At 39.0% G+C, this 27,691-nt stretch overlaps 1 protein-coding gene across 2 annotated transcripts; it reads right to left on the bottom strand.

Annotated features, from left to right (window-relative positions):
• Window positions 1-411: 411 nt before the first annotated feature.
• LOC148078171 (disks large homolog 5-like) lies at window positions 412-27,691 on the bottom strand. Of its 2 annotated transcripts, none has more exons than XM_087792730.1 (33): window positions 27,033-27,691; window positions 20,862-20,930; window positions 19,568-19,730; window positions 19,227-19,370; window positions 17,219-17,402; window positions 16,706-16,962; window positions 15,146-15,458; window positions 14,149-14,379; window positions 13,706-13,890; window positions 13,496-13,621; window positions 13,186-13,318; window positions 12,989-13,113; window positions 12,740-12,915; window positions 12,561-12,664; window positions 12,094-12,186; window positions 10,983-11,891; window positions 10,775-10,898; window positions 10,565-10,706; window positions 10,241-10,362; window positions 8,726-8,809; window positions 8,494-8,653; window positions 8,075-8,237; window positions 7,865-7,998; window positions 7,206-7,370; window positions 6,896-7,076; window positions 6,646-6,794; window positions 5,913-6,083; window positions 5,596-5,792; window positions 5,375-5,518; window positions 4,629-4,756; window positions 3,968-4,077; window positions 1,729-1,838; window positions 412-1,248 (listed from the first exon to the last, which is right to left on the bottom strand). In XM_087792730.1, the coding sequence occupies exons 1-33, from the start codon at window positions 27,328-27,330 to the stop codon at window positions 1,145-1,147; spliced, it is 5,898 nt and encodes a 1,965-aa protein (XP_087648856.1). In that variant the 5' UTR covers window positions 27,331-27,691; the 3' UTR covers window positions 412-1,144. The 2 variants fall into 2 exon arrangements, with proteins under 2 accessions (XP_087648856.1, XP_087648857.1); XM_087792731.1 differs by having other exon boundaries at window positions 19,568-19,715.

Genomic DNA, 27,691 nt, shown 5'->3' with positions numbered 1-27,691 from the left:
ATTTTAGTGGTTAATAGATTTGAGCTCAAGTTGTATCGTAAAACAAAAATATTTTTTGTGTTGGTTAATTTACCGGAAAAATTATACGAAAAACAATAAACAAAAAGGCCAAAGCAACATACTAAAAGTGTCAACATTTGAATGTTTGAGGTGAGGGGATTATAGAAATATAGAATTCATCTAATTATGGAAACAAATATTTTCATTTATTTTCATTTACATGTTTACAATGCGTGTCGTATACAAGACAATAAAAGTACACTTTTTTATGGGTTCTGATTAATCCACATTACATTTGACTGAAGTTTCTCTATCCTCAATGTTATTTTACCACTGGATAAAGAAAACAAATGTGGATCTGGATAATCCCCAAAACCTTTACATGAACAGTCAAAGGAAAAGAGACAAAAGTTGGTTTGCATAAATTGTACCTTTTATTATGTCTGAAAAAAGTCCTTAATCATAGAAACCAGATGTTGATTTATTTCCCATAGGAAATGTGGAAAGTAGTTACTGCAGCAACATGAGCCTTGTGATCCAAAAATGTCAAATAATTGTCCCTTCTTAAGAGTTCTAAAACATGTTATCCATCTTGGCCACTGAAGTAGAACACAGAATGAGAGGCTTGGGGTCACATAGCGCTGACAAACCCAGCAGTGAATTTTTTATCACAAAAAATGCTTTCAGCTTGGCACAACCTCAGAAGTGAAATGACAGTCAGAGAGAAAATAAGTTCATTGAAATAACAAAAATAATAACCAGCAACCTCAGTTGTTTTCCTCCATAGATAAGATCATAAATTGGAAATTCTTTTTTCATAAGATTTACAACTAAACATGTTTGATTTGGCTAGATAAATATTAAACAGCAGCAAAAATATAAATATATGGCAGGGGAGTGGTCCATGTCCTCTCTTACTACATTCCTACATGATTTAAATGTTTTTCAAATGTAGCTACTGAACAGATGGAAGAATCAAACATTCAAGTAAGCATCGTATTAAATATAGTGTAAACAAATCTATGTCTAGTACAGAACCTTGCTAAAGAACATGGATTAATGCAAGTGACAATGTGTACTGACAGTTTGAGAAACAGAGTGAGCCATTGAACTTCCTGTCTGCTGTGGACCAGTTAGAAATCATCTATGGTGAACCGTCCGGGATCCACAGAACTTTGCTCTGCTCCTGCTCCACAATGCTCAGGATCTGTGTGCAGATGTAGGAGACACTACCGCCCAGAACCACGCCTAAGAGAATAAAGAAACAAATATTACTTACTTACATAATAAGCTTGTGTGAATCAACAAATGTGCACACAAACCTTCCTGTACATATATCTACTTACAAATACAAACATACTGGTGTATATATATACTAAGGGTGTGTATTGGCGATACTGTAGGAACAAGCATAAATTTGTAGTTTTGCCCGAATACTTGACTCTGGCATTGCAGAATTCACAGACCACATGACTCTTGACAAAGTCGAAAAAAACTAATTTGTCACCAGCGGAATTTAATTGTAGCTTTACCTGCGGAGGATTGCTGGAGGACTAACAGCCGTAAGTTTAATTATAACATAAAAATTAACAAATTTCTTGAATATTTGCACATTAATTGTTAATAAATGTTTTCTCACACCCATAATATATTTTCAGAATCATCCACACAAACACACATTCATTTGTGACAAACTCTCACTCTTAATGTATTTAATTCTGTAATAACCTGTGAAGAAGCGGCTGAATTCCTGCTCAATCTTCTGCGCCGTCTCAAACTGCTCCTTGGAATGTTTCTGTGAGAGTTTATCCCGCAGGTACAGAGGATCTTTTTGTTCCCTTCGAAGAAAAAAACAAAAGCCAATGTTAGTTTAACCCAATTATAACCTCTAATAAAAGGAAAAAAAAAATTATAATTAGGTCAGCTGATGAAAATGCAATAAACATTAAAAAGGTAGTGAATAAATGTCAACAAAAGGTAAATCAATCCAGTTATATTGATTGGGAGTTTTTCTCAGTGCTAAAAGAGATGCAAAGGATGGAAGACAAGCTACCAGAAGAGGGAAGAACTAAAGAAAAGAAGGGCAGCCTGAGCAGCATTGAGGTGAGAGGAGCAGCAGAAGCATCAGTGTCAAGGCAAAGAACCCTCGAAAAATAATAACAAAAGAAAAGTTTTGTACAAGGAGGGGTCGAAAAAAGAAAACATCCTAGAAACAAGTCAAAAGATCATAGCCTCAATGTATAACTACATTTCTATCCGTTTATCCGCATTTATACAACTAAGAAACATGTACTGATTACCCAGCAATCATGATGTTTGGACAAATATCGTGACTGAAAACTACTCGGTGAGGGAATATGCAAGTCAGGTTAATATATACATTAAAAAGAAAACTGATTAGGTTAATGTTGTTTAATGGAAACAACGGTGTTTCAAATTACCACGATGAATGTTGTTTTGGAAAAGTCTAAAATGTTTGGTGCAACACAGAAAATTGTGTACAATTATTACTGGGTCTCAAGACAATAACTAAGTATATATGTTTTTAACTTCTATAAAGGAGAAAGCATGAGACAGCTGGACGTGTTGCATGAACTCTAAATCTTCCACAGTACCAGCTGAGTTCATCCTAATCTATGTGCAAGGTCATGTGACTGCTCTGTCCTCAGACCACCTGACATGACCTAGAATCACATGCCCATCTCACCCCGACACTCACACCTCCTGGCAGATCTAAAGACCGGAGCTGCAGGTAGAGGCGGCGAGCAACATGGCACTAAAAACAGAGGCCTGTTTGTTTTTTTGGACAGCTGGCACTTAGCTGATGAAAGAGGAGGCTTAGCATGAACTCCACATCGATCATCGTCGCTGCAGAAGTGTGGAAGCAGGACCCGAGTCACACTGGGCTTGTAAGGTTGAGAACACAGACTCTCACATACTTCTCACTCTATTGTGAGATGAAAAGGACCCGTTACTGGCTGTAACGGTGCATCAGGTTGGTGTGAATGCTTGTGTACGAAACACATACAGGAGAAGGTCTTAGTGTATTGATGAATGTATCAATAACACGGGCGGGAGGGGGATGGTGTTTTGTTAAACTTTGGTTGTTGTTTTTTTTGCAGGGTTTTTTAAGAATATATAACTGGGGGGAAAAAAAAGTTAAAAAAGGGAAAGGATTATAAATATATTATTAGAGTCTGCTTCTAAGTTTAGCAAAATTAAAAGGCATTTATACCCTTGTGATGTAAAAACACGTACACGTCTTTTTTAATCTTTAAGATAATCGTTAATAAGTTGAGCTTCTTGCGCAATGGCTTATTAAATTAAATAAATTGCATGAATCCCCACAAAAATCACATTTATTCATGTCAAAAATGTCACTATATACATGTATGGTTATATCATTTCATTTGTAACACTATATGTTTATATATATTTATGTAGTTTATATATACTGTGTATTGATATGGATGTTTATATATCGTTTTTCTATATGGATATCTGTGTAGCAATATTTGTAAAAACATTTTTCACAAACTGAAGAAAAACTTTAAAAATGTTTACTTCTGCCTACCTGGTTTTGTAATGTTTTGCTTTATTTATTATATGTAAAAATAAATATTACATATTTTCTAGATCATCATCATCATCATTTATTCATAGTTAAATGTTTTTTAGTCGTTTTTTTTACCATTGATAATAGATTTAAAGATAAACATTCCATGTAATCCATACGTAACACTATTTGCTTTTATTAAAATGACTCTAAATAAAGATTCGTTTTATTGGGATAAGCTGGAGAGCACTTCAGAAAACATCCCCCTCTTGTTAAAGTCTTTTGTGTTTCACAAAACTGTAAATCAGAAATGAAGTCAGCCTGGAATATTTGAATTATGAAGCAGTAATGCTGCATGACAAATGACAAACTGGACAGCAACAACACAAAAACAAAAGATGCGTTACTCACTTAATCTGCTTGGCATTTTTGTAGCGAATGAAAATGACGATTGGGTAAATGTGAACGCTGTGAAGACGTTCTATGGCGTGTGGAGCAATGTCAAGCAAACAATGACAGTCCTATAAAAAAATGATAAGAGACAACATGTGTAATGAGGAATGAAACAAAACCAGAATAATCTGTCTGGAAAAACAGCTACGATGACATTGAAATAATGCTTACAATGATCATAAATATTAAACACGTTTATCTCAAGCTTGGATAATAACTGATGATGGCTCTGAATAAAATAGCAGGGATTTAATCTGAATAAATGAGAACTGCAGAACAAAATGTAAAGATGTGTGCGTGAATCCCGCATTAGCCAATGTTCAGACGGAGCAGTGGTTCATTCTGCGACATGTAGACAAGGATTATTGACCCACATGAGAAATGTCTCATCCTCAATGAGGTCAGATGCTGGATTATTACTTTAACCAAAGAATTAGTCGCCAGTCTACAGTGACCAGCTTGTCTTGAAGCCATTGATATCATCAGGAATGTTTTCATGTGGGCTTGAATAATTGATAAAAGTCAGGTCACATTCAACAGGCTTTTACATAACCTGGTTTAACTAGGTCATTAACTTCACTACTCAACAAATGTCATCTAGAAACAAAGAGATATTTACCCTCTCAGTGATTTCTTTTATTGACGCCACAGTCGTCACGTCAAAATGGCCGCTCCGTCGTTTATAGTCGATGAACACACAGTCCTTGACTCCTCGCTCAATCGCCTGCTGAGACGCCTTCATGATCTCTGTTTGTGGATCGAGAGACGATGTTAATGTTTCTACAGTCCACAACACTAGTTTGTTATTCATCTGGAACTCAATGATTCAGAACTGAGAGATGTGTAGAATTCAGACATAGAAAGAACTGAAGAGGTACTTTTAATCAAAGATTCATCTCATTCATTTTAATCGTTAACTATTATTACAAAGAAACATATACAGGAATTCATTTCAAAAGAACCCATTTACAATGTAGAATAATTGAATCAACAGTTAGTGTGTTCAACTTCAATAAAAAACTTCCCAAAACGTTTATTTACACTTGAAGAATCATTGATTTCCATTGTATAGAATTGTAAAAAGTATTACTCTTACTCTGCACTTTCATTATGTCTCATATTAAACAGTCAACCATTCTGTCAATCAAATCTAGAATAATAATTGTTATTCACATCCGTGCTGCTCAAATTCTTTACTCAGGGTAGAAACCAGTAATCCTTTCTGTTACCATCTCCTCCAAACAACAAGTGCTAGAATTATCCCTGGTTACACGAGGTTACAAATTAACAAACCAAAACATGACCAAAGCATCAAAACAGTCTGTAGTGACTCGAAGAAAATCTGAAACTACTGTATCAACTCACCAGGGAGACAACGGCAGAACTTTTTCGGAGCTTCTGACTCCAGCATGTCTTTACTGGGCTCCACGAGTGGACCCAGGATCAGAACAGGTCTTGGTAATGAACATTCCACCTTCTGAACCTGTTGGTACATCACACTCACTCCATCTGAGGAAGAAAACCAGGATCACAAATTAAACACAGGGTCAGACAAAACGTTTTATGTGTCAACACGACATTCTCACCTTCTGAGATAGGTATAGAGTCTGCAGTCATCTCATCCTGAGACATCATGTCCTTCCCATCCTTGGATCCGCTGCGTTTGTGCTTCAACCTGCGTCGAAAGAAAGACCTTCGAGCTGCTGCGGACAGAGTCTTGCTGGCACTGCCATCATCTTTCATGTCAGCCAGACCGTGTCTCCGGTAGAACTCCTGATCCAGCCTGAGGAGGAAATGATATAAAGTTCAAGATGACTACTACATTCAGAAAATGTCTTTTTGTCAAGCCAATCACTGTGGTTGACAGGCAGATGTTGGACTCCGGTCTATTGTTTTGACTTACATGTATTTACTTGGAATTGGCCCTTTCTGCAGCTTCCGGGCACTTTCATCCAACTGCCAGGCCATCCAGTACCCAAAGTTGCCATGGGGGAGTGTGTCTTCCACGTACAGGATATCGTCCTTCTTAAAGCTGAGCTCCGACTCAACATCAGCGACCCTCTCGTAAAGAGCTCTAAACAAGTCAAAATAGACAGCGCTTAAAACTGTGATCCTTCAAATGATTTGCAATTTTGTTTTAATCAACACAGTTTCTATTAAAGGGACTGGATGGAATAAAATCAATAAATGTAGACATATTGAAAAGGGTATAACTAAATTAGCAAATGCATATGAAATATTAAAATAAACATTTAAGATTGAAAATATCTGAATTAGATATAATATCAATCAATCAATGTGTATTAGAAAATTTTGATTACAATAAATCAGTTATAAGATCAATTACAACAAAATCACATAATCTATCTTTTGGAGGTAAATAAAAGAAGTATAACAAATTATACATTTCTAAATAACTTGGTGTTCTTTTTTAGCATTTGAACTATCATTGATAGCAGGGACAGCAGGGGGCAGTAGCAGGACACGCTCACAAGACACAGTAGGAGCAAAGAAGAAGCTCTGACTAAATGTAATCATCTGTTTTGTCCATAGACAGATGTCAAAGATCACAAATAAATTCAGATATTAATAGGATGGAATGCTGTTGGATGCTTTTTCTGATCTTATTCTTGTACCTGATAAAAAACCCGTCTCCGGACGTCTCTTTAACAGCTTCCAGCTCGTCTGCACAGTTCTGGACCTTGAATGTGAGTGTTTCAGCAGGTTTCAGCATCTCTAGGTAGGCCTCCTCTTTTGTTTTGCGTTTCATGCTGACACCATTGAACTGTGAGGAAAGTACATGAACATCAAACAGTTGTTTAATAGTTATACCAGTAAAAACTTGTGTAGTGGTTTATTGAAGTGGGTTAGATCTTGTGAAAATACCTCAAGTATCAGATCTCCAAGCTGAAGACCATCAGGACCTTTAGCTGGACTGTCGTCATCTAGATTCTCCACAAAGATGCCGCACATGTTCCCCCCACAGATTTGAACTCCAAGCTCTCCTTGTATCTTCTTAAGCCTCACTAATCTCAGCTCTGCAGTCCGGTGAATACTTGAATGAAGCCTTGAAGAAAAACTTTTAATTAAAACTTTATCTTTCTCGTAAACTTACCGGTAAACCTGAATCGATACGCAGTCATCAAACGCTTCACCACGACATGACATGACTTAACATTCTTAACGGGGAAAATACCTGAAGGAGCTGTGAGGGCTGGTGGCTGGAGTAGTCTGCTTGGATGGAGGGGTGATGGTGCCCTCATCCTGCTCGCTCAAGGTGTCGATGATGGAGTGATCGTCTGGGGTTGTGGCACCACTAGCTTGGGGAGTGGGCTGGTTGCTAATGGACTCCATGCGGGATCTGTACAGCAACAAATGTAATTTGACCCAGGAGGCCAACATGTGTGACTATTTGCTCATATTTCAATGTCTAAATAATATCTATACATACATTGTATATATAGCCTGATATAATGCATATTTCTATTTTCTAGCAACCGTCATGAAATTCTCAATATATTAAGTTTCTTCCATCATAAATAGTAAGTTGATACAAATGAGGTTAATTAAAACTACATGGCGAAATACGTTTTCAATTAATCGGAAATAAGATGACAAAAAATACAATTTGGTAGGTGTTTCTAACTGTCGGGATAAAGGCAAACAGTCGTAGTGTTATTTGGACAAGGGGAGAATGTTTAGTTAATGGAAAGACCTCGGCCAAGAATGATGCTGATGAAAATGTCCTGATATTATGGATGTAATTCCTACGATAAGAAATATTTATTAAATGTGATAAAAGATCTTTAGCATTTTCAAATACTTGCTCATAAGTGTGAAAGTAAAAGGTCTCACCCTGATCGGCTGTGGTTTCCAAGCTGGAACATGTGAGGATTATATTGGGCCAAAATAGTGACGGTGTCACAAGGCTGTCCAATGACCAGCCGAGCCTGCTGTTCATTGGCATTGCGAAGGTTTATTCCATTAAACTGAAGAGGAGAGGAAGGAAACATGAAGTGCACCTGACATGAAATATAAAGCAACATCATAAAAGAGGAGCATTACCTCCAGCAGTTGATCTCCAAACTCCAATTGAGCTTGGTGTGCAATACTTCCTGGTGTCACTTTGGAAACAAAAACTCCGCCATTTTCCCCGCTCACAATAGAGATACCCAGAGGTTCTGCTCCCTTCTGCACAGTCACACTGCGTGGCTCCTCCAGGTAAGGACTGTAGGATTTAATGCAGCTTATCGTTTGTTGGACTTTTTTTGGTTTCAATAAATTCATTATTTTTATCGACAAACGTGCAAACCAGACACAGAGTATCAATTATTCACATGCTCTCTAAAAAAATAAAAAGCCCTGAATGCCATTATTGAAAGGATTGACTTCTATCTAAATCTGATCTGCTACAGCAACATAATGTTCACTAGAATCCCTATTTTCAAGTCGTTGGTGGAGTACTTTGGAGATCTGTGACTCACCTATCCTTCTGCCTGCCACCTACTGGTATATGGCTGACTGATATGCGTAGTTGGGTTGAGACAGAGTTTGTCGATTGGCTGCTGGTGAAGGAAGATGTGTCCAGGTGGACAGGGGTCATCGGAGGTGTGGAGCTACTGCACTCTGAATGGGATCGTGAGCCTACAAACCATTTTATTGACAGTTGTATTACTTCAAACTCTTTATAATGGTTTGAAGCTCTGCATCGCTCACCTCTTTCAGAGCCGGTGGAGCACGAGTAGCGGGGTGGTGGAATCCTAATACGTTCAGATCTCAATTGCAAAGATGGTGGAGAACCTAACAAGACAATGAAAAGAGGAAATGTATTACAACCATACTTTGATTATAAGTAAGTAATATTTGTAGAAAGCTTTTCTAGACCAGGGTCACAAAGCGCTTAAACAATCAAAACAATACCCAATAAACGATATGCTTAAAAGGTCAAGACAACACCAAGACAAAAACACAAGAGTCTAAAAGAATCAAGGAAAAGCATGCATGAATAAAAGTGTCTTTATATTTCTTGAAGGAGTCAGTAGATCCATCAAACACAGAGGGAGAGGAAGATCATTCCAAAGCTTAGGAGCAACAGCCTGGAAGGATTTCTCTCCTCTGGTCCGGAAGCATGTGCGAGGAACCATCAGTAGATTCCGATAAGTGCACTTATTAAAACTATTATTAGGAGACAGGACATTGTGCTGGATCCTCTACCCCGGCGAGGGTCAGACACCAGGTGCCCAAATCTTTTAGTATTCAAAGTCGCAGCCCAAACAAAATGTGTGTCAAGTATGAGGAAGTATGAGGCCAATTGTAATATTGTAAATTTATACCAAGACGTTTGTTTAGCTTAATTATCTTATCGTTTGTCCTTCTTCACCAAACACTTCAAACTCAACCTTTTCAGTTTTACTCATATTTGTAGTCTCTGTATTATCTGTTGTTTGGTATCGGTTGAACACCAGCATCTTTCTTTGTAGGTTACCATATCAACATGAACACCACACTACTTGGATATTAAGCCATCCTTCCAGACAGACCACGTAAGATCATGGGACGGGCAAGATTTGCCCCCCATGCCTTGAGTGTGACAGGTCTCAGTCAGATCATGCACATTGTGATGATCAACAATAAAGTATATCACTACCAGAGATGTTTGATTGAGGACGCTTATGAACAGACTTGTGGCTCATTGCTTTAATTTTTGCACTGTTCTCCTAAAATATAACTCATGGGAATCAGTGTGGGTTTCTGTCAAGTCTTTTTGTGCGTGGGTGATGGTGTCTGAGTGCAGAGAGTAGAAAAACAGATGGTCAGGGGGAGGACAATTACAGTTCTCAGGGGCGACATTATATACTGTGACTGTTGTAAGGGGCGGTCAAGCCAAAACCTATTGATTTAAAAGGGATTACATCATTTTTCTTTTTGAGGGGCAATTCACAGAATGGTTAGCCGTCATATACATTTTATACATGTCATTCTGATCAGTTCTACTCCGACCTCATGAGGGCCACACACCTAATAGTGATTATTAGTTATAAATGATTGCTTGTCTACTGTAACATTACCTTCAAAAAAGCTAAGAAAACAAATTGATTCCTGTAAAACAATTACTAAACGACCCAAGCTACTTTTGTTTCCTAGGTTTGTGTAGGATGTACTGAGTTCAGGAGAGACAGCTTTCACAGAGGACAACATAGACCTATTCATTGGATTCAATGAAAGAAGTACCGAGTCTGGCAGTGTGAGGCAAAGAGTTGCTGCTGTGTGCTGGTTTGCTGCAGCTGGTCTCACTTGAGTCTCCAGTGTGCTTGTGGCTGAGGTCCAGACTGAGGTGGCCTTGATGCTGCGGGCTAAAAATGGAGAAAACAGAAATATCAGTAAAAGTAATGAATTATTCAACTCGGAGGAACTGAATATTCTTCACGATCTGTGTTTCAGACGGGTTAGATTTGTTGTCTATTCATGCAGAGAATGCTTAAGATCCTTATTATTTTACATGTGTCAGGATAGCACATATTGTTATTGATGATAACCCATTAGATGTGAAGCAACCTTGTGTGTGAATATGTATGACTGCCAGAGGTTGCTGGAGGGCGGTTGTTGCTTTGGATCTCATGGCTCCAAGCTGTGTAGACAGGGTTTCTCATTACAGCAGTCATGGCAGGACAAGGTGCAGGACCTCTATTTGACGAGTCTGCATAAGGGATAAAAACACATTTTTAAATGACTGAAAAAGGCCGAAGTCTTGTTTTTTCTTCTTACTTCCTGCAATGCTGCTATAGCTGGGGGGTGCAAAGTGCATGCTGTACCGATTAGATCTCATGGGAGAGAATCGCAGCAGGTCAGTGGGCTCTGGCGAGTGCTCATCGTTGGAGAAACTCTGGACCTGGAATAATAATCACATGCATTTTTCATGTATTTCTTAATCGTGCTTGATAAAAGACTTCATAATGCCTTAAACAACAGATACCTGCATAGGGACAGGAATATACAGCGGAGTCACATTGCGTCTCAGTGCAGGTGCTGACTTGGGCCGGTACCTCCTCTTCTCCTTCTCGACTCTCTGTAGAGGCCCATTGTCTTCTGTGAGCGTCTTCGACACTCCAGGAAGATTGTGGGTGAAATAGAGAGGCTCTCCGTCAGTCAGGGGGCTGCTAGGCCGGGTGGGCAAGGTACCATGAGGGCTGGTGGTGATAGTCGAGTCTGACGCTGAGCTGCTCTGTTGGCAGTGTTTGTACCTGAAGGAGTCACTCCTTGCTGGAGGGGTGGGCGGAGCCACAGCTGACTCAGAGATTGAGGTTTGTGGCGAGTGTTTGGCCATTTGAGAGAGGGACATGTAGTCTAGTTTTGGAGGCACTTCAGGTCTTTTGAAAGTGTTAGCATCGAAAATGGACTTCCTTTGTTTGGTCTTCTTGTAGATGGACAGCTGTGAGGACTCTGGAAACGACGCCTCGGTTATCACTTTGGGCCATGTTCCTCCCGCAGGTTTGCTCTGGCCTTGCTCAGAGTTGCAGTCAGGAATCATAGGAGCGAAGTTGATGGTCCTCGAGATATGATCCTGCCTCCTATAGATGAAGTCTGGATGGCACTCGGAGAGACTGTGGGAGGTTCCCTGACAGGAGAGTGAGCGGCTGTGATGTGAGCTGTTGGAAAAGGCCTGGTGGTGACAATGAGAATCGCTGCCAACTCGATCATCTGTATCCTTGCACAGCTCATCATCTCTGCTGTCACATGTGTAGGCATCTGGCTGTTTGGAGGTGCTGGGCTTGGAGCTCCTGCAGGATCTGCTGTGAATCTCACATGAGGCGACTCTAGAGTTCTTCTCCGAGTCTCTCGGACTGTCGAATAAACTCTGACCAGAGCAGCTCTGGGGGAAAGACTGTGGACAAACGTATTGATTACGTTAGTTTGACAAAGAAAATATAACAGCAAAATAAGACATTCAAGTAATGTCATTCTGTCAATGAAGTGCTTCAAAAAGACCTGAACAAAAACAAATGACTAATCTGAGTACATACAAAAACGTATGACGCTTTTTTTCATTTCAATAAAGAATAAGTATAAACACTTGGTGAATTTACTTTTATGAGGGAGATGCAGAGAGAATCATGGCAGCTCCTGAGAAGAGCTTCACACTCAGAGAGTGACTTGTTGTCAAGTGAGATTCCATTGATCTACAGGAAGAAAGCAATGACATTAAAAGATTGTTGAATACTAAGAGCACAGGACATGGCATCATAAAATATTTTTTATAAAAACAGACTATGGAGTAGAAACGCCGTCCTAAAATGCAAATGAGACATTACTTTGATGGTTAACACTTTAAAGAAGTAATTAAAAGATGATGTTAAGAAAATTAGAGCTAAGAAAAAAAACTGAACACGCATTTTCTTTTAAAGGAAAGTTGACTTCAAGAAACAAGAATCCATCATTGTTTTGGTTAAAATAATGACGCTTTGTGTAACTTAGATACATTGAAATTTATTGTAACGAAATTCTCAATCCTCAGGTTTAGTTTAGGTCCGGTCAAGTTTAGTTCTGTACTCACTGCTAACAGTCTGTCTCCAACATTGAGGGCATTTTCTCTGGCAGCTGGACTTCCAGGAGCTAAAGTGGCTACAAACACACCACTCTCCAGACAAATCCCACACTCTGGATGAAAACGTACAGAAAAATATATCATTGTAATTTGAGTAATAACATTTTATCATTGTTATTCATCGAAACCTTTGTGTCCAGCGAGGTTTATCTGGATGGGAGCAACCACACGTCCTCCAAGAGACTTCCTTCTCCGCACCACCATGTTGATCACTCCCTCACCACTCTGCACCGCCCGGATCACCTGCTTTCTGTCCTTGTTGGTCAGGTCCAGGTTATTCATTTTCAACAACCAGTCATTCACCCTGAACACAAAATAAGCTTAACAAAGACACAAAGACTAAACAATGTTAAGCAAACCTGCTTTAAATTCAATACCTCAATCTTCCTTCTGCTACACTTCCTTTGTCCACTTTACTGACGTACACACCACAGTCTCCTGGCAAGTACGGGTCACTGATGCCTTCAGCAACATCAAACCCCAAAGCCTTCATGTCCATGTCCTGAAAACAACATCATATTACTCACATGCATTTAAAGAGCCCACAGAAACACACCAATAACTCATATATTACTCTGTGTTTCTCAAACTCCACAACTTCCGTCTCCCACTCCACCGAGTCCATGTCAATGGCCGAGTCATGTGAACTGTGAGCCATCAGCTGCCTGAACCTTGCTTCTTTTTCCAACTGGTCCTCCATTTTCTCCCTTAAAACACAACATAGAATTCAGATGACAAGTCGAATTAATTCTCCAGTGACATTATTCAGCCACTAGATGGTGCAAGAAACGCAGTTTTAGTTATTCAGAAAAGGTAGGAAACCTCAGAGTAGGTTCTTTTAAGACTACAGATGACAGATGCAAAAGCCTCGAGCATCGACTCACTTGAGCTCCTTCAGCTCCCGTACAGCATCGTTCTTTTGCTTCCGTGTGTCATCCAGGTTCCTCAGAGCATCCGCCAGATCACTCACAGCTCGGTCCCTCTCTCGGCGCAGGTTGTCACAAAGGGTGCTGACAGGCACACACACTTATTAAAAAACAAATCCATTTCTGTCGCCCTTCAGTTTATCACAAGATAGACAAGGTGGTTCTCACCGTATACTCTCCCTCTCTGCCACAATCTTGTCTCTCTCCTGAAAGGCCCAGTCCCGTCGACACTTGGCCACCTCTGCCTCTTGCAGGGCCTCCTTCAGCTCTTGAGAAATGGCCTCATACTGCTTCCTCAGCATTTCAATCTCTTTGGTGGCTCTCTCAATATCCAGAGTGGCAGAGTCTTGTTTCTGGTACAATTAAGAAAGGTGTTATACCATGATGAATAAAACAGACTTTTACCTACTTTAAAGTATGTTTTTATTGATTGTTATTGATATAATTGAACATTAACAACTAAAAACTAACAAAAAAGTTTACAGTTAAAATGACAGGGCATTCTCCACATGAGTTGAAAAACCAGCCGGCTGCTGAGATGAGATGAACGGATTATAAGTAATCAATCCCTCAATTTCTTATGATGAATCTCCTGTCTGTCTGGCCCATACCTGTCTGGCCTGGTAATACTCTCTGAGCAGCTGGTCCCGCTGGATGATTGCCTCAGTACGCTCTTTGCGGGCCACGTCTCTCTCCTCTCGGACTGTCTCGATGTCCTTGCAAGCCTGGCTGAGCTCCTTCTGAGCCTCGGCCTTGTCCTTCACCTCGTGGCAGTATTTCTCCAGCAGCTCGTTCTTCTCACAGATGGCACGATCTCGGTCCATGAGTGCTGAGGCCAGCTCCTTTATTCAACCAGACAGCCAGAGAGAACACCATGAAATGAGGTGCGCATCACTCGAATAAGAACCTACTTTTCTACAAATTATCATATATTTTTTGCATAATTATATGGTGGCTAGTAGGTGATGTATCGCAACATCTTTTACACAAAACTATATAAATATTTCAATTTGTTTTCCTTTGCATTAAAATCATATTTAATTTTTATCAATGTATTTCAATAAATGAGTAAAACCAAATAATCATATTATTTTATTTTACAATTTACAATTAACATGCAAATATTTACATTATTTTCGCAGTTTAATTGCCACACAAAATCTTCCGGCGGTGATCGGGGATGAGAGGATACACTCGACTACAACTTCCCTTAAGACTTGTTTTGGTCATATTGAGTCATTGAGTCTGTAAATATAAATATATAAAATATAAATATAGCCTTGTATATATGGCATTATATAGCATTATATTGCGTCGTTACCCTTTTCGTGATGCATATTGTATTGCCGGAGTCTTGCCGACACACCCCCTGGTGGCCATGCTTCTTTTCTACTGCCAAGTCCATCACAGGGAAATGCCCCTTAAATCTGATCTAATGTATGATATCTTTAACTGTGAGAGGGATTAATTTCTTGATCCAATAAAACCAGGTATGGTTTTTAAAAATGTATTTTTAAACAAAGGTAATCAACAAAAATCCCTCATAGTGGAATTAAAGTAATCCATATTTGACAAGGACACTATAGGAGAAAGAGTTTTCAGTCTTACCTGTCGGAGAGCCTCCATCTCCTCGTTGGCGACACGTCTCTCTGAAGATGTGTCCTTTAGCTTCGCCTGTGCCGTCTCCAGGCCCGTCTGAAGCCGCTCCACCTCTTTGATCACCTGGTCGCGCTCGCTCATAATCAGACGGTACTCGTTGATCACAGAGTCGCGCTCCTCCTTGTATTTCTCACAGTCCTTCAAAGCTTTCAGCTGCTGGGTTTTGAGCCGCGTCACCTCCGACTGCAGCCGGTCCATCTCCCGCTGGAGCTCCTTGTTTTGGGATGTTGCTTTAGACAGTTCATGCTGAGTGTTGTCAAACCTGAAAGGAAATACAAGGGTTTAATGACTCAAATAAAGCTGGTGTCTTACTTTCATCACTATTTATACCTTTACTGCTGCTTCTGTAGCTACTGTAGCACAAAAACATACTTGAAAGTACAAGAATTGAATATTCAGTCTAGCATTAAATTGGCCAAAAGGCATTTCAATTCCTGATGTATTCAGAAAGGATATTAAAACATCACTTGTGACTGATGTTGTTATACAGCCAGGATCATTCGTCGACTCCGGGCCTTAATATACCAATATTGTGAGAGCGATCCAGTATGCAATTTTTGTTTGGTCATACTGTACAGTCATTGTAAAGTACGACCAACACAACATTTGACATTATATAATAAACACATAACACTCCCAAGGATGAAATGAGATAGATATTGATAGATACAAATGACTAAAATATTTATATTTAACTTTTAAACTGTAAAAAAATATATACAGCACTAAACAACACACGCTCAATAAACAATATAGCAAATAATTATGAATATTGTTGTTTTTTTTTTTTATCACAAATTAGAGTTCAATTAAATTAAATTCTTATTTTATTTTGATTTATTTTTTTATAAAAAATTGCTGTATGTATTGGCTATTGGAAAAAAACAATTTCCCGAAGGAGACCTCCTGAGGGATCAATAAAGTTTTACCTTACCTTACCTTACCTTAGAGAGCAAAATTATAAATAAAAATAAATTATTTGCCACTCAAATATGTTAACATGTGAATCGCCAGTAATTAACGAATCAAGAAAATAAAGTGTATAAAAACTAATTTTAGGCTACAGCAAAGGAACATATAAAACAGTGAAAGGTGCTTTGTCTCTGCCCACTTTTGTTTCTGCCGCCACCTAGTGTACAGTCAGTGTAAGAAGCCTGTGAGACTTGAAAAATTAATTCGATTACATCATTCTGTTTTATTTCTATTTTTATTTTAAAGTAACAAGTCTTCAACATGTGACATCAAAGAAAAGGCTACAAGTTAAATATATTTTGTTTGTCTTATTCTTGTATATATTTGAAGCATCATACAAGTACTAAAGGTCAAAGCCAAGCAAGTCACTAGATGGAAAAGTAATAATACATTTTCATTTAAATGATTTAAGGATTTTTCCTGACATAAAAATAACTTTTTACATTTTCTTCACTTTCCAAATACTTAACCAAGTGCAAACTTGACATTGCCCTTGAACTCCGGACACAATATTCTGAATGAATGAGCCCGCCTCACCTTCTAACAGAGGTGGAGTATTGCTGCTGATAGTGGATGGCAGCATCTCTCTGTTTCAGCATCATGTCCAGCTGTTTCTGCAGTCTGTGGTTCTCCTCCTCAAAATGGTCCAGACGGCTTAGATCGGCATTGTGATTGGCCGTCTTCTCATTGTAGCGCTTCCTCAGGCCTTCGTAGTCACTCTTCATAGCCTCCAGTTTGTCTACAGCTGTGTCGTACAATTTGTTGAGCGCGTCTGAAGAGCCATCTCTCAACACCTGGAGAGAAGAAGTTGAATAAAAGGGCTCATAGTCACCAAAAAAGGTCCATTCATATTTAGCCTAAATGCTGAATCAATATATACTGTATGGTGCAAAAAACCTTGCAGACTACAATAATGAGATGAACATCTCGTGATTCAACCATTTTCTGACAGTCAAAACTTTTAATATCTACTTTGATCTTTATTCGATGCAAGCAGAATAAAATCAAGCTCATAAAAATGTGGCAACGTCAAAGATGTATAGACAGTACCTGCTGGTGCAGCATCCTCATGTCGGCTACTTCTCTTTGGTCGTCATCATGCAGCCTCCTCAGATCGTCACATGCCTGCTTCACGTGGTTGCGCTCCTTCGCCAGCTGGATGTTGTCCTGTCGTACGGCCTCTATTTCTTCTTTAACCTGCGTGTGCTCGCTCAGCAGACGGCTGTGGAGCGTGCTGTGGAGGTCGCACAAAAAAAGCATTCTTTAAAAAAATAAAGTCGCAACAACTTTTTCCAAGAAGGTGGTGCATAGTAGTGCAGCAAGTTTTGAGCTCCTATGTTACAAATAACAGCATAATTATGGAATATTTTCATCTAATCTTTCTGATGATACAAACGTAACATTGTTAAAAATGCGACTTCAGAGTCCTGAAATAAACATGGAAGACTGACTCTCATGAGGACATTGTTGTTCATTTCCATCATTGCCAGGCCTCACAAACTGTATCCTGTTATATTAAATGAACTGACAAGAAAAGTTCTTGATCGTTAGTCAAGTTTGTTTTACTGATGAAAGATTTGAAAGAACTTGGCTCCTCCTATCTAACAGAAATATACAGTTGCGATAGCCTTTCAAATTGATGTAGTTATTATTATACACAGGGTTTCTTCAGATCAAGCCATCTAACATTAGAAAACGTTTAAGAATTTTAAATACCATTTGAAATTAAATTCGAGAAAAATTAAAAACAGACAAAAAAATTAAATATATTGATTTATGCTTCATTTTCAAATCAAGACATGCCAATTGTTAGTTCTGCTCTAGTGATTGCATAAAAATGTGTTAAAAAGTGTAATAAATGTTTACCAGATATTTTTAAGATTTATAATCATCAGATTTAAAATCCAATGTAATGATTTTTAAGACTTTTTAAGGATCCGCTGGAACCCTGGTTATTGCATTTTTATAAATTAGCAGTCCAAAATGTGGTATGACTATGAAAACAGATTCAGATCTTTTTGTTTGTTTCTTATTTATTTGGATGTTTTCTCCCACAAATTAAATTGTGTCATTACAATTTATCCTCGATTGGTCTTCTTTCAGTTAATTCTGCATCCCATTATGTGATATAAAAACTAATTCAATATGGAACAATTTAGGAAAACTAACCGTGGTGGAGACGTCCGTTTGTCACGTAAGGTTTTTTAGAGTGGTGTCGGAGCTGACTTGTTATGAATTATCGTAGTGAACCTCTAAAGCAGGGCCTATATTAAAGACCCAATGAGTGTAATCTAGAGCTCTACTGAAGGGTCAAATACTTAGAATTAGATTAATGATTATTATTGAATGTATTGACTTTGCTAATGATAGAAGAAGCATCAAATAGAGTTATGTTTGATGAGTATATAATCCTTTTGTTATTTTGGGGGGTAAATGGTATTCTTTCTAAGTGTGTTTCTAAATGCTTGACATGCTCGCAGTGCGTGTGTGGTGCAAACAGGGTACAGAACAGGCTTAGACTTGGCAATAATCCTTCATCCTACGGTTAGTATTTGGCCAGATGTTGGTTTCTTTTACTTTGGAGACACTATGGCATCATTAATCATAAATATAAATAGGCCTTTAGTATTTAACAACAAATATTTCTATTGTGTGACTCCTCTCATGGTACATCTGTGGCACAACGAGGAGATACTTTTACAGACACATGAACTCTTCAAGAGGGCTAATACTTTTACACCGGCCTCAGAGTTTAATACTGGAGGATTTGTGCAGTTGAGCAACAGAAGCAGATGTTATTATCCTCAACAAGTAATCACAAAGATGAAATTAAATTGATGATGGCCTGCAAGGATTTTTGAAAAGATTAACTCGCCAGCTTCTGGCTTCATCCTGATTGCTCCGACTCACATAAAATCAATTTGATGCAATCTGCCGTCTGCATGTCAGAGCATAAATGTAGCGATGACCACAACCCGGCAGGCTTAGTCAGAATACATACTACACAAATGCACCGTTAAAAAATTTACAAGAGCCTGAAGATGGGCTTTTCACTCACTGATAGAAGTCTGCCTTCTTCACAGCCTCCTCGCACCTCTTCAGAGTGGAGCTGTGCTGGTTCTGTAGGGACTGCAGGTCTGCCATCGCCTTCATGCACTGCAGCTTCAGACGCTCATAGTCATGACCTGCTTTTACATTCGGTCTGTTGCACAGAGTTAGAGACAAACAGAATCAGTTCCAGCTTAAGAGCCAACATCCAAAACACATTTGGCAACACTTGGCAACACTCTTTATGTGACTTTCAAAAGTTCTCAGGCAATGGTTGACTGTAGCCATGTTAGTATTTGGAATGTGTTTTTTTAAAAAAGGTCAGATGCGTGCATGAGATTAGGAGTGTACCTGCAGTCATCAAAGGTGCTTTCAGGTGACGAGAGAGCCAAACGTTTGCGCAGTTCATCCCTTTCTCTGGTTATCTGTCGGAGCTGGAAAAGAATGGTGTCCATCTTCTCCTGCTGGCTGTCCATGTGAGCGGGTGGCGGGGAGGAGGCTTGACCCGTCGTACCTGCAAGAGTTAGCCAATCACTGGTTGCATATGCAGCTCAGGAAACTGAACATTGTATTTATGGAGGTAGATAAACCTGCCGTTGGACGTTCTAGAAAGAAATTATGAATAGAAATCCATGCGGCGTAAATGTGTCTTAAATGATTTATTTGCGTTACCAGGAGAGTTATGTAGCTTTTTGTCTTGGATCTTTTAGATGAAATATCATCGCTCAGTCTCTAAACTAAATCTTATCTTATGCAAGGCTGAACACTTGGCTCAATTTAGGACTCATCATTTTGGATTTAAATAAATAAAACCCTAAATGCTTTAATATTTCATTGACACAGATGGGAGCGTGAAAAATAACATTATGTGATGTTCTCAAACGCTTCCGTACACCAACACTCGCAGTCTTTTTGGTGAAGGGTTTTCCTATAACATATAGAGCACATGTTTTTAACTCATGGACGGGGGGCCAGATCCGGCTCGCCAAGTAATTTTCTGTCTCAAAATCAAAGTAAATTAATGTTCATGTTGATTTGGTGACCTATAAAGATGTTAGTGTTTTGTTGACCCTGAACACAAGGGTTAAAGAATGAAAAGATAATATCTAAACCATAACCCGGCTTTTTGTTGGATAAATACATTTTGTTAGGCCCTCAGCTAGGACTGCTAAATGATTTTGGCCCCCTTTTGTGATTGACCTCCACAGCCCCTGATATAGAGGTTGTGTAAGAAACCCAAGATAAACATACTAATAACCTATGCTTATGAAGGGGATTTAACCACCTCTATTTCCTGCTCTATGATGAATCATTACAAACACATGTGCAGCCAGTTAATTTAGAATTGATAAAAAAAAAGCTTCGTAACTTTGACCCCTTTTGGCAGCTGCTGGGAAAAAAAACCACAAACAAGGGTAACAGCCAATAGTGTTTCTTTGTTGGTGCTTGCCGAGTCAAATCCTCTCGCTGGGGGAGTGACATATCGTGAGTGTGTGGGGGTACTTTCTAAATCCTTCTCACATCTGTGTAATCACTTGCATGTGCCCAGAGTCTAAACACGGGCTGACGACTGTTGGTTAGTTCCCGGAACACAGTCAACTTTCCTCAGAGGCATAACACCTATCCCCAGAGCCTCCTTACTCACCTAGGCTGCTGAGAGAGCTGCTGCTTTCCGAGTCGGACGGCATGGTGGACAAGACACTGTAAGTGGACCCTGGAAGGAGAGGGAGTCAGTCAAAGTCAGTCTTGAGTAAACAAAACCATGTCTGCATTACAGACTGACCATTAGCTCCAGTATTGTATTCTAGATCAAGGCTGGATGTCTTGGGTTACATTCAGAGGCCTTTTCCCCAAAAAGAAAAGAAAGAAAATGGACGGCTGGAGGCATAATAAAACGGGACTTTCCCCAGTTTGCGATGACGGGCCTGTGGTCTGACTAGCTAATTATTGGTTGAGAGGGGAGCTTGAATACAGAGTAGTTCAGGTCCCAAAAAGGCTCTAGCCTGTGTGCTTCCCTTTCATCTCTTCTGACAACATCCAAAACCCCCCAGCTTCTGTGGAAGCACTTTCTTTTAGCACTTGAAGTGATTCATAATTAACAGTATAGGCAGGAGAAGCACAACACTCTCAGCTTTAAGTTCAAATATGTCCTAAAACAATGCTCTTTTATCTCCAGCACTATCTATAACACTGTGGGTTTTACAGCTAAGAAAATAGACCTTCAATATAATTTTATTGAATGTTTCTTTGTTAAGGAATGAGACAATTCCCACAGAACCAGTGGAGAGATGTGAACCAGAGTGCCAGGGACATGGTGGTCACAGAAGTTCTATAACCACAGAAACATCTGTCAGCAGAAACACATCTGCAGAAAGGATATACATGCACACAAAAGAAAGCTGTGTAGGTCCACGACCAGACTATTTTAAGTTTAGCCTCCTACCATTAAGATCATTGCCATGTTCCTTTTTAATTCAAATTGATAATATGATGATTTGCTGAGAAAAGCGTTTTTTATCATGATTTTTGGTGTTCAAAAGTGAACTACGGTGAAATATGATTCTTACCATATGAATAAATATGAAAGTACTTTTTAACTTCAGCAAGGAAGCAATTAGAATGGAAAGATTTTTTGCTGTAGTTGTATGTCTGCATCTACAGACAAGCTCATGGGTATTTTATTGGAATTACTGCCAATTTACATCCATTTTAATGTAGTGACCAAATGTCCATCTTGTATTGAAGGCTCGACATAAGGATTTTTTCCGAAAAACTAAAATATGTCTCAATTTTTTGGTTTTGAAGATAAGGATGACCACAACGGAGCCCCAACCGCTACATTAAAATGAACATTTCTGCCTACAACTCTTAAAAAGGAATGGATTGCGCTTAAATAATCCCAACCTTTAGTCGACATGAGGTTGGGAAACTTTTGATTTTAATCACTTCAAGGCTTCAAGAGGATTTTTCTTTGATTATTTCAATAATTAACCAATTATATCATGATCAAAAGTATAGCAATTGTTGAAACTCAATAAAAGAGAATGACACAATGAAATAACTGTGCAACACATTTTCGTTTTTGGTATCCATGCAAACATAACTTAAAGAATAATTGTAACACAACTTTCAAAAAGTGGAACGTCTACTCAGCACACTGCGGTGGTTAAAGTGCACACTTTCCCTTTAAATACGCAAATTCCCCCCAGCTTGGTGCGAGGCCATGACAAACGACTCTGTTTACCCACGTCCCTGTATCTTAAATCAATCCATGGCTGGCTCATTTCCCACTAGCTCCGGACTACAAGTTTAAGACGGGGAGAAGCAGACATGGCTCACCCTTCTTTTATCCACAGCAAAAGAATCAAAAGAAGACAAGAGTGATGTGCCTCGGGAACTGAGGCATCCCATGGATCAGGCCCTTTGTTCTCACTTGAGCTTAAGTTTCCCATGACTCTGTTTGAGCACACTGTCTCAACGGGCAAGGTTCACCGTGTTATATCTTAATCACTTTTCAGTAGCAGTCATGTGACGTGAACTTTGCAGTGAGACACGTTTAAGCACGGGACTGATTTTTTTCTGAAATCAGTCCATTTTTAACAGCAAGTAAAGCAGCTACAAACCATGACTTTACATAATTGAATCCTTGCCTTAGTGGGCAGACAAACAGAAAAAGAGTGTCTCATCAGGAAAGCCCCTTAAGGAATAGGATACCCAAGAGTCAAAAAGGTTGTTGCTTGGTAAGGCACATCAGAATGGTACTGGCTTCAGTTTGGTATACTTATTTTCTGAATATTACAGCAGATTGGGATTGCATGAGCCTGTAGCAAAAATCTGTAATATTACAGTCCATTAGTTTTTATGGACGACTTGACCACTACTAACACTATTTTAGCGTCTATAGCAGAGGATGGATTTGCCAGGCGAATCACCTCATCGTCACCTGGGCAAAACCGTAAGGTCAAATCAAGACTACGGGGCCAAAGAACTTCTGCTTCTTACTAGTCATTTAAGAGCATTAAAGATAGGGCATCACAAACAACTTTGACTATATCCTCAAAGATTGTCAGTCAATCTAGAAAACCAGAAATAGACAAGAAATTGTTTTGCAGACAAAACTCTGGAGTTAGCCAAGTCAGAATGATTTTGTTGGCATTGGGTACTTGTACATTTTTACACAGTGAATAAGAGGCTGGGAGCAGCGACGTTGTAACTAGTGGTGTTAGAAGATATATATTTGGCGATATATCACGATAATCTTTAACACATTACTGTATCTCTACTCAGCAGCGCAGCACAGCGAGATCCCTGTTACTGAGGACAAGAGGATACCGCTGACTCCAGAAGATTTTAAAGCTGATGTTTGAACATATATTGGTATCAAAACAAATGAAAGCAGATGTGACTTTGTCATGCATGTAAATTCTGCAATGCCAAAACATGCAAAGACTGTTAACCCTTGTCCAAAAAAAGATATCCGTCAATAGACAAGTCATAAATAACTTACTTTAACTGAAATACAAAGTTTGTTTGATAGCTAAGCAATTAATAAAGTACTAGTTTATTTTAATTTCTCAATCCCTCCCATTTCATTGTTTTTCATACATTATAAGCACAAATGCAAATTGTCAATTATATTTCGCAGATGACATAAAGGAGCGAACTGAAAAATAATATTTATTCTGCCCACCATCCACAGATTTGCCTTTTCCACAATCAATTTATTCTCCTCTGGTTATAACTGATTATTTTCCTTCCTTTTTGTTGGTCATCTACAGTTTGATCAATTGCTCCTCCTGCTGATATTTATAGACTTTAACCCGAATTTCTTTGGAGTAGATAAATGTTTTTGAATAATCTCATATTAGCTGCTTGAAGTCCACCATGGATCTCAATATTACATATTTAAGACAGCCCACCGACTACTCAATGCAAATATTTTGGTCATGTTACTACATGACGTTATGCTCATTAACAAGCATTGGCATGATAAAAAAATATATAAATACATGTTTTCAATTCTTAAAAGGCTTCTGGAATAAATCATTAATAAAACGGATTATTGACTGTGGCACTCCTGATTAAGTTCAGTAACCTGAGAAATTGAATGATACAACAGAAATGTGACTGTGAAAAGCACACCAGTCTATTTCTGTACAAATGTTTGTTTGTCGTCTGAGTGAACCAAAGTGTAAATAGGGTAGATCTTTGTCCAGATGATACACAGTCACATGGTGCGGTGTTTTGACTAAACTGGAAGAACAGTATCAGTTGTGTAAATATCTACATATTCAAGTAACAATAACACCGTACACTACACCATGAAGACGAGTCAATAAAAACATTTATTGAATTTAAGCTTAATTTAGGCTCCCCTATAAAATGACTCTTACAATACTACTAGTGTCGGATTAAGGAGAACATTCAGTCTTTGTTAGCAATGCATGTAACATTAAGGAAAAAAAATACAATCCATAGTTGGCCAACCAGTTAATACAAACGGCAAAATGTGGTGCCATTATCTGGTTTGTCTGATGATTTTAAGGTAACCTTCTTTCAGATCAGTACTAGGTGAGACTTTGATGGGACAGAGGTGTAAAGAAAAATACTTTTACTCAATTTCATCAATGTCAAACACTAGTGTTGGAGCCCATGGTAGTGGTTACGTACATGAAGATGTTTCAACAAACAATTGCAGTTTGGTTGTAGTCTGGTGACCATTTGCATTTGTCTCTTCAAGCATACAATGAATAAAGTATGTTTTAAGTACCTGTAAACTGTGCTGTTGCCAGTAGACACAGGGTGCATATTGGGTTCTTCAATTTATTCATAATTAATATATGATGCTTTTTATGCACCTTAACAGCGGTCAGCAACTTTCTTGCATGTTAACATCTCTGGTCAAAGATAAAACCATCAAGGAAATGCAACGACGTTTAAAAGTAACATTTTTAAATGTATAACAATGACAATGAAACAAAGAATTTAAAAAATACTCTGTTCGGACTGATTGTTTGGGAATAACAGAATCGTGTTTGAAACAAGGCAAATGTAGAGAAAGTTTTTATTTAATTTAAATTGGCCTCCTCCTGCTAACTTCATGGGCTTTTAAAATTATATTGGGCCACCATGCACCGTGGTAGGCATTTGATAAAATTATCAACATTAGAAACTAGTGTATTCGCGGTTACCCATTTCATTTAAATCATAATAGGAATCGTTCCTTAGTTATAGCTTAGTTGAATAAAATTTGATATAACTTAACCAGCGAATACCATGATTAAGTATTCGTCAGTCTGACTCAGAACCCAAAATAAAATATTAAACTACATACAAAAATAAACAAGAAGTGATTAAAACGGTATTCTTTTTTTTTCCACAAAATCCTTTAAAAAAGTCTTTAAACTCTGATTTTGCAACATTACAGCACAATATCTGTGCCTTGTTAGGCCACACACACATCCATGCCTACACACCCTTTTAGTTGCCCTTGTTTTATTACACTTGACAAAAGCAGGGAACAAACCTAATGGACCTAATCTCTGCCCAGCCCTAGTTGTCTGCTTAAATAAACATAATATCATAATAACACATAGAGATACATCTAAAGTCATCTTAAGCCAAACAAAAAAAATACAATGAGAAATATGCATTTTAAAGTCATTTTAAAATAGTTACTAAAAGTGTCAAGTACTTATAACAAAATGTGTTTGTTTTTTAGGTGAGAAGGTAATCAGATCAGTACTAACTTTAATTATTCAAATAATTACCACTATTTATGAGAATGCTTGAGAATTTTTGAAACTGCACATAATTCTTTTTTTATCTTGGAAATGTCCCACGTTAGTTACAGAGTGGAGAAACCAGTCTATCCAGTAGTTGAAAAGTAACACAGCCCTTTAGTGTCCCGTGTGACTTGCAATCTGCAGTGTTGGAGAACAACCCAGTACATGTTTAAATTAATTTAAAAATGTGTCTGACTCTATTCACTCCGTTTGGAACTTTTAGACAATACTTTACTCCATCGGGTTAGCAATAACTCCAACTTGCACAAAAATACACATGCTTTTAATAAATTTGTTTTAATCCAGCAGAGACATTATGTCTTCTTTCAACTAGGACTAGTAACCAATTTTAAAAGTCTATAGTCAATATTTATTTTGCACCAAGATTGCTTCTCCTCCCAACTGTTGTGCATAAGTACAAACACGAAACACAAATAAATAAAAAATAAGGTGATAGAGGCGTCACCTGAAGGATACACAACAAGTACAGTAAAATGACTTGCTTCAAGACACTGTTCAATATTCACACAGAGCGTGAGAACCACCCTTTTCAGAGTGTGTTATTCTGATAGTTGACATCAATAATCAATAATTCACATTACATGACCTTTTACTTCTTGTCAAATGACTGCCTGAATAAACACACATTCAATTCTCCCCACTTACTGTTTTCAAAAGTGTGCTATTGATCCAAACCAACAAGCATATCTACATTTAAAGTCATCACAGCATCGATTGTTTTTCCCCCTTTAGGTCCATCTAATGTTTGGGGGGGCTGACACTTTGACTAACAATACGGCACATCGGGGTGGTCAAACGAGCCCAGAGTCACGTGATCGTCGCCTCCAGTCATGCCCTCCATCAACCTGACATGTGGTCAATAGCACTAAAGTTCTATCAGGGTCGGAGGTGGATCGAACCCATGTTGGACCAGAACCAAAATGCTTTAACTGCACCTGAATGTTGCGCAACACCACAGTGGAGCTGGATTGTCTTTTTTTTTGCATTAGTGAGACATTTGAGTTTCTTACCGGAGATGTGGTCCACTGGACCCGGGCCAGGTCCCAGCAGGAGGTTCAGGTGAGGATGAGTCTTCTCCAGAGCGGAACAGAACTCCGAGAAGTGATCTCTGTCTTTACTCAAAAGTATCTTCAGGAGACGATCCACTTTCTCCGAGTTGGACGAACACTTGTGTCCCAGCTCGAAGAGTTCGGCTGCACCGAGGACCTGGCTTTGAGACAGAACCTCCAGCACCGGGTCCACCTCGGTCACGGACTCCACCAAGTGTTGGTAAGACTTCTCCAGCAACTCTCGGTGCTTCGGCTCCATCTCTGACCCCGAGAAACTAACTCCAAAAACAAGCGTCACAGTCCCGGCTAGCTGGTCTCTTCTGGCGCGGACACGAGTGGAGCTTCTAGCCGCGTCGGGACGTGGTTGGAGTGGAAGTGAAGGATACACCAGAAGTAGCCATATTTGTTGACGCGAAGATGACAACACATTATCCCAGGAGCAGCTCCTTCCTTCCGCGGGTCAATGACGACTCGCTCCCCTCAACGTACGCCTCTTCGCCCGCTTTCACGACATAGTGGTCCAGGACTTTGGTTCTTTGGACATGTTGAAAAGTGTTTTGAAAGAGTTGAGGGAGCGAGACCAGCGTCTCCAGCCCGAGCAGCTGCAGCTTTGTGTGTCA

The sequence above is a fragment of the Callionymus lyra genome, chromosome 6, assembly GCF_982586985.1.
Source record: "Callionymus lyra chromosome 6, fCalLyr1.hap1.1, whole genome shotgun sequence".
NCBI lineage: Eukaryota > Metazoa > Chordata > Actinopteri > Syngnathiformes > Callionymidae > Callionymus > Callionymus lyra.
This window is presented reverse-complemented; position numbering and strand designations above follow the sequence as displayed.